This window comes from Gracilinanus agilis, chromosome 4, assembly GCF_016433145.1.
Source record: "Gracilinanus agilis isolate LMUSP501 chromosome 4, AgileGrace, whole genome shotgun sequence".
Classification (NCBI taxonomy): domain Eukaryota; kingdom Metazoa; phylum Chordata; class Mammalia; order Didelphimorphia; family Didelphidae; genus Gracilinanus; species Gracilinanus agilis.
In genome coordinates, this window is record NC_058133.1 from 361,888,919 (window position 1) to 361,901,701 (window position 12,783).

Consider the following 12,783-nt stretch of genomic DNA (forward strand, 5'->3'; position numbering starts at 1 on the left):
ACAAAAAATACAAGAATTTTGTAAAATGTATCATCGTTATTTTTTAATAAGTTATATTGGCCCACCTAAAGTTTTTTTTCCTTTCCTTTGGCCCCCTCTTTAAAAAGTTTGCCCATCACTACACTAGGTGATCAACTGAGGTCTTTATTAAGTATCTACTATGTTACATATGCTAGATACTATTCTAGATTCTGAGGATATAAGGACAAAAAAATGAAAATATCCCTGCTCTCAAGTAGCTTACATTCTGTCAGTGGAGACATGTAAGTATGTAATTATAAATGGAGTAAATACAAAGTAGTTAATGATAGGAAGGCACTGTGTCAATTGAGGAAGCTCAAGAAAGGCTTAGTATAGAAAATTATTCTTAAATGAAGAAATTCTATGAGGTGAAATTGGGAGAGAGTACAAACCTGGCACAATGGTGTTTTTTTTTTTTATAGAAATAGGAAAACTTGGAAGGAGGGAGTTTTAGAAGAAATATAATGAGCTCTATTTTGGATATGCTGTGTTCAAGATGTCTCTCAGGTTTCCAGTTTGAAATGGCTAATAGATGGGACTGAATCTCAGGTTGAAGGCTGGGACTAGATATATAGATACATTAGTTATCTGCATAAAAATTATAATTATACCCATGGGAGCTAGTTAGGTCAACAAGAGGGCCTTGGGCCAGAGTGTTTGGGAATAAACATGATTATGAAGAGTGACATCAAGTTGATGAGCTATCAAAGGAGATTGAATAATCAGACAGGAAGAAGGAAAAGCCAGAACAGTAATGTCATGAATGGTCAAAGAAAGTATCCAGGAGGAAAGGATGGTCAAGAGTGTCAAGTACAACAAATAGTAAAGAAAGATTCAGAATGAAAAACAAACAAATTTTAAAAAGCTCTCACCAGATTTGTTGATTAAGAGAGCCACCCTGGAGAAAGTAGTTTCAGTAATGTCAGAAATTAGATTGAAAAGTGTTGGAGTGAGAAAAGTACCAGCAAATAGGATGGCCACCTTTTTCTAGGAGTTTGACTGACAAAGGTAGGAAAGACATAAGATGATAGTTTGAGAGGATAGTAAGATCTAGTGAAAGTTTTTAAAAATAGAGAGGACCTGAGCATGTTTGAAGGCAGCATAGAAGGAACCAATAGATTGGAAAAGACTGAAGATTTTAGTGAGGTACCGTAGTTCAAGTGGCATTCTGCTAAAAGGAGACAAGAAAGGATAGGATTAAGGACACATATAGAAGTGGTGGCCTTGGCAAGGAAAAGGGCAATCATGTTATCAAATCCTAGAAGAAAGGAAGAGAGAGTGGTAGACGATGTCAGGGGGTTTGAGATGAAGAGAAGGGGAAAAGAGAGAGCTCGTGGCAAATGGCCTCAGTTGCTCAGAGGACAGAGTATGTGAGGAATATAGAGGATTGAAGAGGGAAAGAAAGGTTTGGGGAAGCTTTTGTTGGACATGAGATGGGGAATCAACTATTAAGGAGTTAAAAGGATTGTCCTTTTACTATTTGTAAGGAGTATGTGTCACTGGGCAAGTCACTTAATCTGTCTGCCTCAGTTTCTTCAGTTGTAAAATTGGGGATAATAACATCTGTCTCACAAAGTTGTGACCATCAAATGAGATAATAATTGTAAAGAGCTTAATACAGTATCTGACATTTAGTAAGTACTATATAAATATTAGCTATTATTATTGCTGCTACTGTTGCTGCTGCTGCTGCTGCTACTACTACTACTACTACTACTACTACTACTACTACTACTACCACCAACCACCACCTTTGTTGAAGTGAGGATCTAGTTGAGGTTAGATGTTCCAAATTTTCCTATTTCTGAATAAAATATTATCATGCCAGGCATGTTCTTTCTCCTTACAGCCTTCTCATTTTAAGAGTCACTCTTTATACTAAGCCTTTCTTGATCTTCATCAATGGCTGATGCCTTCTTTCTTGCGTAGTATTCCCATCTGACAAGGTTGTATAATTTTCTTCAACCCTGTTCTCAGTAATCAGTGGAGAGGAGTGGAAAAAGTGGATGTCCAAGGATGTAGGGACGAGAGATTCAGGAGTAGAGGACAGTGAAGTGAAGAATTGTATCAAGATTGGGAAGGGAAGAAAATAAAGCCGGATTTGGGCTCAGTTCTGTAGAGTGAAGAAATTGGAGGTCACAAAGAGACCTAACAATGGAAAATAAGTTATGGGGCAAAATGGGATTATACCCTACAGTTCTAAATGGTTCCCTGAGGTAAATAACTGCAAATATATGATTTTTCTGACATTTTTTCTAAACCTAACATTTATCAAGAGATAAAAACATTTTGATAGACAAAGGACAAAAAAAAAGAGGATAGTATATGAGTTAAGAGCTTGTTATGCTGTTTTAAAAAATGTATGTTAAATTTAATAGTGGAGTAATAAAATTGTCCTAGTGGCATTACCATCTGAATTTATTACTACTTCAGATTTGTACAGTACTGCATTATTATTGCTGCTATATGGTATTACATATTCTATATTCATTGATCTTTTTTCCTAGTAGCTTTCAAATTTCCATTTGCATTGCTTAAAAAACAAACAAACAACAATCTTTTCTTACATCTTGGAACCAATACTGTGTATTGTTTCCAAGGCAGAGGAGTTGTGAGGACTGGACAAGGGAGGGTTAAATGACTACCCAGGGTCACAAAACTAGTAAGTGTCAGATTTGAACCCAGGAACTCTTATCTCTTAGCCTGGCCTTCAATCCTCTAAGCTACCTAGCTGTCCCTTCAATTACTTTTTGATGACCTTAACTCAGATTAATTTTAATTCACCAAGCATGTGAATACATATAGCATGCATAACTGTGTAACACTTGAAATAAGGTAAAATGAGGCATAAAGTTCTGAGCACATTTATTTTTTTGGTAAAGCACAAATCTGCCAATAAATAGGATCTCAGTTTCTTTGGTAAGTTAAGACCCCCAAATGAGGGAGACAATTTTTTTCTTATGGGTTTTGGGGAGTGCAGAACAAATAATAGATCAGGGAATATAACATCATGGAGTTTTGAGGACAACACAATGAGTTACGTAGCTGAGGAATGGGGAACAATATGATTGATTGGAAGGTTGGTAATGAGGACTTAATATCTTTCTTTTTCTCCCCTTCAACTAAGAAATGTTCATCATTTGAGTCTACTTATAAGATGGTGACTCAGACACTTTGGGAAGCAAGTCAGATATGTTTTTTTTTTTGTTTTTTTTTAAACCCTTGTACTTCGGTGTATTGTCTCATAGGTGGAAGATTGGTAAGGGTGGGCAATGGGGGTCAAGTGACCTGCCCAGGGTCATACAGCTGGGAAGTGGCTGAGGCCAGATTTGAACCTAGGACCTCCTGTCTCTAGGCCTGACTCTCACTCCACTGAGCTACCCAGCTGCCCCCAGTCAGATATGTTTTAAGGATAGTTTGGTAGTATAAAATATTATGCCTAACTGCCTTCTGTTCACAAGCATCTCTCAGTGTCAAATAATTCCACGAGGCAAGAATAGATCAGTGATTAGCAAGAGAATTGGATTTCTAAACTTAACCTATTATAGGCCAGCTGAATTTTAAGCTTAACTTCAGAGGCAGAGAACCATGACTTAAGTAATTATAGGACAAAAGCAGTTATATTAAACAAAATCAATTATCTTTGAATAGGATCAATAAGAAAATGATACAGAATCAATTTTATGTTTAGCATTATTATCTGTGAAGTCAAGCAATTTATGGCATGGTTGGAGAGCTGTTTTAAATCAACATAAATTAGTACCATATAAAACTTCACATAAATTATATTGGCAAATGTTAAATAATAAAACCCAAAGTTTATATAGGGTTTTCTACATACCAAACATTGTGCTAAATGTTTTAACATTATTATCTCATTTATCTTCACAACAATCTTGTGAGATGGGTACCCATTTTTATAGCTAAGGAAATTGAGGTAGTTAAGACATAGTTAAGGACTTGCCCAGGGTCACACAACTAGTAAGTATCTCAGACTGGAATTGAACTCATTTTTTTATGACTTATACTGGGTCACCTAGCTGCCTTACTATGCATGCCGAATTCCCTTCATCTTGCTTGGAATATGTATCTTTCTGGTCTAATCTAGTCTACACTAATTTCTTTTTTCTCTAAACTTGTCATTATTAATAATACCACATAACTGTATTGTTTTATAGTCCATTTTCATAGTTCATTTAGCTTTGGGATTTCAGTGGCAGCCATCCAAAACTCAGCTACAGATCCTGATGTATCTCTCCTTTCTCATTCCAAGCCTCAACAAGAAAAATGCATTTTATTGCCCATGCATTTTATTGAAGGCTGTGTAGAATTGTGGGTAAAAATAAGAGTTCTGATTCAGCATTCTCCATGAGACAAGAGGGCAATATAGGAAGGCACTGCTAGAGAGATGAACCACTAAGGCTTAGCTGTAGGACAATAGAAATCAATCAGACAATTGAGGTTTATGATGAAAAAACCCTTAGTGACCTAATAAAGATATATTATGTCCAGTGAAATTTTGCTTAAGAAAGCTAAGAAAACAAGTGCTTTCAAAAATGCTTTTAAAATTTCTAGGCAAAATGGCTAAAATGACTTGAAAAAAATCAATACCCAAGAATCCTGAGTCATGGTGATTTAGAGAAGTTTGCCTAGATGGATACTTATTCCCTGATGCTAAATTAATGAATTATCCTATAATATTATTTTCTGCTTATATTAGTTTTATTTAAACAATTAGATTTTAACTTCTTTTAAAATTTTATTTAATTAATTAATTTAGAATTTTTTTAAATGGTTACATGATTCATGATCTTTCCTTCCCTTCCTCCCATCCCACTTCTGTAGCCAGCGTACAATTCCACTGGGTTTCATGTGTCATTGATCAAGACCTATTTCCATATTATTAATATTTGCATTAGGGTGATCATTTATATCAACCCATGTGATCAAGCAGTTGTTTTTCTTCTGTGTTTCTAGTCCCACAGTTCTTTCTCTGGATGTGGATAGTGTTCTTTCTCATAAGTCCCTCAGAATTGTCCTGTATCATTGCATTGCTGCTAGTAGAAAAATCCACTACATTAGATTGTGCCACAGGGTATCAGTCTCTGTGTATAATATTCTCCTTTCACTCTGCATCAGTTCCTGGAGGCCATTCCTATTCACATGGAATTTCTCCTGTTCATTATTTCTTTTAGCATAATAGTATTCCATCACCAGCAGATACCACAATTTGTTCAGCCATTCCCTAGTCGAAGGGCATCCCTTCATTTTCCAATTTTTTTGGCCACCACAAAGAGTGTGGCTATAAATATTTTTGTACAAGTCTTTTTCCTTATTATCTCTTTGGGGTATAAACCCAGCTTTGGTATGGCTGGATCAAAGGACAGACAGTCTTTTAAAGCCTTTTGGGCATAGTTCCAAATTGCCATCCAGAATGGTTGGATCAATTCACAACTCTACCAGCAATGCATTAATGTCCCAATTTTGTCACATCCCCTCCAACATTTATTACTTTCCTTTGCTGTCATGTTAGCCATAGAGTTTTAACTTCTTGAAGCTGTGCAATGTCTTTTAAAAATATTTCTCTTTATCCCCTGGAGTGGGTATGCTCACTAAATATTTGTTGAATGAACATATAGTAAAGGAATTGCCAGTATAGAGTAAGCTATATTAGGAAAAACTTGTGGAAACAAGTGTTTTGAAGCAGGTACTTGATGATATATACAGAAGGTAGGATTGTCCACATAATTCAATTTTATTTGGTCCTTTTGGAGTTCCTTGTGATCATCTCAACACATTGCCATTCCTACCATTAGTCTTCCCACTCTACCAGGTACTTCACTTAACAGTGCACATAATGGGTATTTAGAAGAATTTTTTGAGTAGAATTGAATAATTAACTTCAACCTCTTGGTTTCTAATATGTTCTTTGTGTTTGTTACTGATTAATAGCCTTTTAAACTGAACTGAACTTTTTTTCAGTCTAAATAAATGATATTCATTGTCTTTCTTTTATTCTTGACTTCTATTTTGAAGAATTCAATAATATTACAGCATTTTACTTCTTATAAAAGATGTGTTTGCTTGAGCCAGTCTGTCAGTGTTCTTCTGAATGTTTATGATTCTTTAAAGATTTTCATAGGCTCAAGGCTAATAAACTAGAACCATTAATGGGCACTATATTTTATCTTAATGCAGTAGTATTATTTGTACAACCAACTGCAACATAAAATAGGGTGAAGTTTGATCTATAGAGCTGAGGTCAGCAAAAGTAAGTTCTGTTAATGTTCTGGATACATACTGGTAAAAGTAAGTGTAAGGGGAAATGAAATGAAGCTTCTCTCTGATAGACTGTTTTAATCCAATGAATATTTGTTATATATGTAATATCAATGTTGAAATCTCTTCCCTCAAAGTGTGTTGTAATAAAATCTAATTTGCATGTTTTCATTGAATTTATTTGGAAAAAAGTCATCACTCTTGACTTTGCTGAACCTGGTTTCATTTTCTCATTTTATTTCATTTATAAATTGCCAAGAACTCCAGTGATTTCAAGTGAAATATTATAATCTTTCTGAGTTCATGGAATCACTGATGGTCTTAAATTTTCACTCCCATGGCAAGAGGCATTTTTATATCCATTCAAATTGAATTAACCTGTTTTTAGTGTAAAATTCTGTACCTAGGAAAGATAGACTTTTCTTCCTTTGCTCTCTTTCCTTCTCTCTTCCCCTTCTCTTTTCTCTTTTCTTTTTCTTCCTTCCTCCTTTCCCCTCACTTTAATGATTCTTGTAGATAATCAACATTGATTTTTAGCATTAGTAATTTCGAGGAAATAACATAATGGAAAAACTGTAATTACCTTAAAAATGAGCATATTCCAGTCATTACAATAATCAATAATGAAAATAATTTTACTTTTCTTTCATTTCTATACAGCTCCATCGAGCCTCTCTATCTCACATATGGAATTATATTTGCCTGTGGTTGTTCATTTGCATATCAGCCATCGTTGGTCATTTTGGGACATTATTTCAAGAAACGCCTGGGACTGGTGAATGGCATCGTCACTGCTGGCAGCAGCGTTGTCACAGTATTACTCCCTTTCATCTTAAGGGAACTGATTGATAAACTGGGCTTGTTTAATACACTCAGAGTTCTATGCATCTTCATGTTTGTCCTGATTCTAGCTGGCTTTACCTATAAACCTGTAAATTCCATTGCCAAAGATAAAGACAGTGGGAAGAAAGGAGAAAACAAATTCTTTCTCATTTCCAGGAGAAAATTCAGCCCTCCCAAAAAAGTCTTTAATTTCTCCATCTTCAAGGTTACAGGTTATTCTGTCTGGGCTGTTGGAATCCCCCTTGCACTTTTCGGATATTTTGTGCCTTATGTTCATTTGGTAAGTGTAATTCTTTAGCTTACCTTGCAATGTTCTATTAATACTTTATAAGTGAAAATCTTGGTGGAAAAAAACAAGTAATATATCAAGCTGAAGTTGTTTTGGAACACTCTCATGGTTGTACTCCAGGGCTTCTTGTAATTAGAAATATTTGAGCTCAAGGCCAAACCATCCATCAGAATCTCTTAAAAAGCCAGTCATAGTGGGCTTTGGGTCCTTAACAAAAACTTAACATACTCCCCAAAGAGGAAAAAGAAAACAGAAAACAAAAAGCCCAACCAATTAAAAAGCTACTTTTAAAAATGAAATAATGGCAGTAGGTAAAAAAAAAATGATCAAAAAGCTTGGACTAGATGATTTCCAAACAAAGGTCTCTAGTAGTCCTTTTTCATGAAGTCATTTCATTTGGGAAGGTCAGTAATCTTCATAGAAGACAAGGTGCTGTAGATTAGGGTACTTATATCGATGTATAATTTTTCATTGGACTGATGCAGAAATTACATAAGTGATAAATATATAGGTCATTCTCATTGAGAGACAAATTGGGGGGTGGGGAGAGAGACTAAAGGATTACTTTTTTTTTTTTAATTTTTCTCTTAAATTTTATTTTTTTCAAGCTAATCAAAACCTTCCTTCTCTTTCTTCTCTCTCTTCTTCTCCATTGACAAAAAGTAAGAAAAACAAAGTTCTTATAAAAAATATGTATAGTCAAGCAAAACAAATTCTGGCATTGGCCATTCCAGAAAGTATTTTTTGTATCAGTTTGCACTCTTGAGTGTGTCATTTTTCTGTCAGGATGTTTTATCATGAATCCTCATACAACTACTCTAGAAGAATTAAGAAATGTGCCAGATGAAAAGAAAGCTAGAGTTTCAAACATTCATGCTGTTTGAAGTGTATGTTTCTATTTCAAAAGAATTTATTTCAACTTTTTTCGTATTGAAATCAGAATAAGTGGCATCTAAGATATTTGCCCCCTCGCAAACCTCACTCAGAAGGCTCATTGTGGCTCTTTTTTTTGTTTTCCTAAAGCAGCTACTGAACACTTATTTCCAGCTCAACAGAGTTGATCTTTGCTAAATACAAATGTCAGTTTAGAGGCAGTCCTAATAGTGTCATCACTATTGAGGATGTGTGTGTGTGTGTGTGTGTACTTAGACCTGCTTTGACCAGGATCCAGTTTGAGTCATCAGTGTGAATTTCCTTACGAAAGAAATTTTTGTGCAAGATTGGTATCAGTAGTTCAAAGAATTCTTCCTCTGAGGAGGTCAACATTACTTTGAATTCTGTGCTAATGTTCTTTAAAATATTTGTCCTGTCTAATTCTAGTCTTCAAAACATGTATTATAAAGTCAGACTTACTACAAATGTTTGTTTTTACAATAACTATGGAATTGAATTCAAAACCTTGACTTTTTGGGTGAGTCATTTTAACTGTCCTATTTTCAGTTTTCTTAAGAATAAAATGAGAGAACCCAGCTTAGGTTATCTCTAAATTCCCTTTCAGCTTTAAAATTCTAATATCATGGGAAATAGGAAAAGGCACCATTAATTATTTTATGCCAATGTGCTTAGCTGTAGAAGGAGGTAGAGATTAGAAGATCATGGAATCATAGATTTAGAACTGGAAGGGACCTAGAAACTCTCATTTTATATGTCAGGGAACTGAAACCCAGAGAAGCACATGATTTGCATAACTTCACAAAGATAAGAAATGGCAAAGCCAGAATTTTATTTTTTTATTTTATTTTGAAGCATACATTTCTCATTTTATTTTTCTTTCTTTTCTGTAACATGGCTATTACGGAAATATGTTTTGCATGATTTCACATATATAGTTGATATTACATTGCTTATCTTCACAATGGAGGGGGAAGGGATGGAAAGAAGGAAGAGAATTTAAAAAAATATATGTTAAAGATTAAGAAAACATTTTTTAAGAAGGAAAAAGAATGAAATTGAACAAGACATAAACGAGATCCCTAAGAAAAAAGTCTTCAGAACACATGGGTTTTATATTTGATCTTGGAGGTGATAGGGAGCTGTACAATTTCTGAGAAGATTAGCATGTTTAGACCTTTGCTTTAGGAAACACACTTTGACAGGTGAAGGTAGGATAGACAGGAGTGGAGAGAAATTTGAGGCAGTGAGAACAAACAGCAGGCTATTGCAATGTTCCAAGCTAAAAGGTACATACTTCTTTAGTAATTTCAGTTAGTAAATCAGTTCCTTTTCAAGAAATACATTTTATGAGGGCAGCTAGGTGACTCAGTGGATTGAGGGCCAGGCCTAGAGACAGGAGGTGCTAGGTTCAAATCTGGCCTCAGACACTTCCTACCTGTACGACCCTGGGCAAGTCACTTAACCCCCATTGCCTAGCACTTACCACTCTTCTGCCATGGAGCCAATACACAGTATTAACTTCAAGGCGGAAGGTAAGGGTTTAAAAATATATATATATTTTGTGATCCAATTTGCCTGGATGGATGCTTCTTAGGAAATATCTGTAGGGTTAAAATACAATATTATTTTTCTTTAAAAGTACTAGGAATCCATTATTTTGAAGGGATTGTTCTACTTTACAAGCATCTTGGGCAGTGGTAGTGAAGCCTCTACACTAGGCAACCTTATGCAATAATATGTCATTTTATTTTTCAAGTATGCTTATAAACTTAATTCTCTTGTTTGGAAAAATTAGTTCTCCTGGAGAAATTGAAACATATATTATCTTTTATTAAGATAAAGAGTAGCTTCCGTTTGCAAATTTTATATTCCCAAGTTTTGATGAGCTCATGATAATGCAATAAAAGGTTGATGGGTTATGTTTTGTTTTTTTTTTGGTTAATGATTTAACAAAATTTTGCTTAAGGATATAAATTGAATTGCTCAGTAGCATGTAGAATAATAATGCAATAATATCACTATCTTGTAACAAACCAGACTTTATCTCTGCTTCTCCTTCCTGCTCCATGCATGTTGTTTGAGGAAATTTATTGATATATTCCAACCCCCTCCTTCCCTTTCTATCCAGTGCTCTGTGTGTGTGTCTGTTTCTTTGTGTCTATTTCATTGCTTTGAGACTAAAAATCATTATAAGCAGATGACATAAACAACCCTCACATTTGAAAAAAGAAATATGTATGTGGGCTGTTGAACTTTTGGCATATGGTATTTTAAGGTCCAAATTATAAAGGTAAGTGTGTCCTGACTTAAGATTCCTTGCATTGTCTTTTCCTTGTTCTTTCCTTATCCTTTTTTCCTATTGTGGCTATTGTGGATCAATAGCCACAGTAGAACATAAGGCTTTCTTTTTAAAGGGCTAGTAAAAAAAAAAATCTAGTTTTTTCAAAGTTGAAGTCCTTTCTGATAAGAGCATCTTCTGTTCCTAATTGCTACCCTATTCTAGTCCCAAGTGATGCATAGCATCCCTAGGCCTGGTGGTATTACTCCTGTAGTATTTCTGAAAGGAACTAACTAAAAAATTTCTGAAAGGAAGCTTCTGTATAATTTAGACTTTGCTCCCCAGAAACTCTCTTTCACAACTTCCCATGTTCCTTCTCACATTATGTGCTAATTTAGGGAGAATATAAGTTTTTTTTTTTATTTTAAACCCTTAACTTCTGTGTATTGACTTATAGGTGGAAGAGTGGTAAGGGTAGGCAATGGGGGTCAAGTGACTTGTCCAGGGTCACACAGCTGGGAAGTGTCTGAGGCCGGATTTGAACCTAGGACCTCCCGTCTCTAGGTCTGGCTCTCAGTACACTGAGCTACCCAGCTGCCCCCAGAATATAAGTTTTTTATAGCTCTACCTCTTGCTTTCTTTTCCCCTGATTGCAGCTAGGAAAGCTGGCTTTTACTTTTGTTCTTTTTATTTTCTTCTACTTCAAGTGATTATTAATAAACTTCATAAAATATAATACTTGGAGTTATTGGATATTAATTTTGATTAGCAAATCTAGGAATGGAATTCCTGTGCCCAATTTACTACAAGCTATGTACTAATACTAGACTACAGATGATATAGAAATGGTACTCTGCACTTTAATTCTAATGTAATGTTTTCATCTGGCTATTTGTATATTCCACATGTCTATATGTTTGGGGCAGGAACTAGATCTCTGTCACTATTCAGTTTTGTCACTTTGGAGTCATTTATAGATACCATTAGCTAAATCTGCAGAGGCTAATATTTCATTATGAATTTCCATGAGCAGAAATCAGAAACTTCAAAGCTCAACAGGCCCTATTTAAAAAAAAAGAGCTACCTGGGCTGCATGAATATAGTAGAAAAAACTCTAGGACCAAAATCAGAAGGTTTGGTTTTAAATTCTACTTGGACAAATTACCACCTGTTTCTTTTCTATACAGAAGCCTCAGTTCCTTCATCCCTCATCCCCTCATCAAAATTGGGGAGGGGAAATGGATTAAATGTTCTCTCAATTCCATTCATTTCAATCCTCAAATCCCATGATCTTAGACAGTCTTATTGATCTTATAGAGTTCTTTGTCTGGCATCCATTATAAATGCTTTTCTATGACAGTGATAAAATTCTGTTGATAATTTTTCAGAGGTTTCTAGGTTACCTTAATTGTGTTGTAAGAGTTAGCTTCCTGGACTTTAATGGGTCCTTTGTCACTATCTCAACTTGAAAACAGATGCTCTCATTTATGGACTCTTTTTAATAGTAGAAGTTTAGGGGAAACCATATTATAATCATACTTATATTTTATTTTGCTTTCCACACATGCAATTCCTGAAACATATTAACAGGAAAACAATGACTCATTTCTTGGAAAATCAATTATCTATATTTTATTGCCATGTTTTCAAAGAGCAGGTCTTAATAATAAGATAGAAGTCTGTTACTTTTCTGAAAGATGACAATTTGCTCAGAAGAAACTTTGACCTGCTAGGAAAAATATCATAATCTTGATTTTGTGACTAAAGAATATACATTTTAATTGCTGTCAAGGCAAACTAGTAGATTGATTGACTGTAAGTTCAGTGATCAGTAGTAGAATTCATAGTTTCATAGAATCTGAGTTGAAACGAATCACTAGGACCGTTTAGAACAACCTCTATCTGAACAACTCCTTCTTCCATGTTCCTAATACAAGTAGTTAATGTCCCTCAACAAGGATGAGCCCACTGTCTTTGAAGGAAGCCATTCCTCTATTTTGTTAGAAAAACCTTTCTTGCATCAAGCCTAAATTTGCTTCTTTGTAGTTTCTATCTGTTTGCTTCTAGTTTCTGCCTTTCAGGACCAAGTAGAACAAGTCAAATCTCTCTTTTACTTAACAACTCTTCAAATTCATTTTATAATAGCTGTGTTATTCCATCTAAGATCTATCATGATGTA

General features: G+C 34.9%; 1 protein-coding gene across 1 annotated transcript in view; it reads left to right on the top strand.

Moving 5' to 3' along the window:
* SLC16A10 (solute carrier family 16 member 10) overlaps nt 1–12,783 on the top strand; it is a 131,137-nt gene that overhangs the window by 73,979 nt on the left and 44,375 nt on the right. Inside the window, exon 3 of the mRNA XM_044676717.1 lies at nt 6,961–7,423. Coding sequence (XP_044532652.1) covers nt 6,961–7,423 — 463 coding nt within the window. The remainder of the gene's footprint in view (nt 1–6,960; nt 7,424–12,783) is intronic.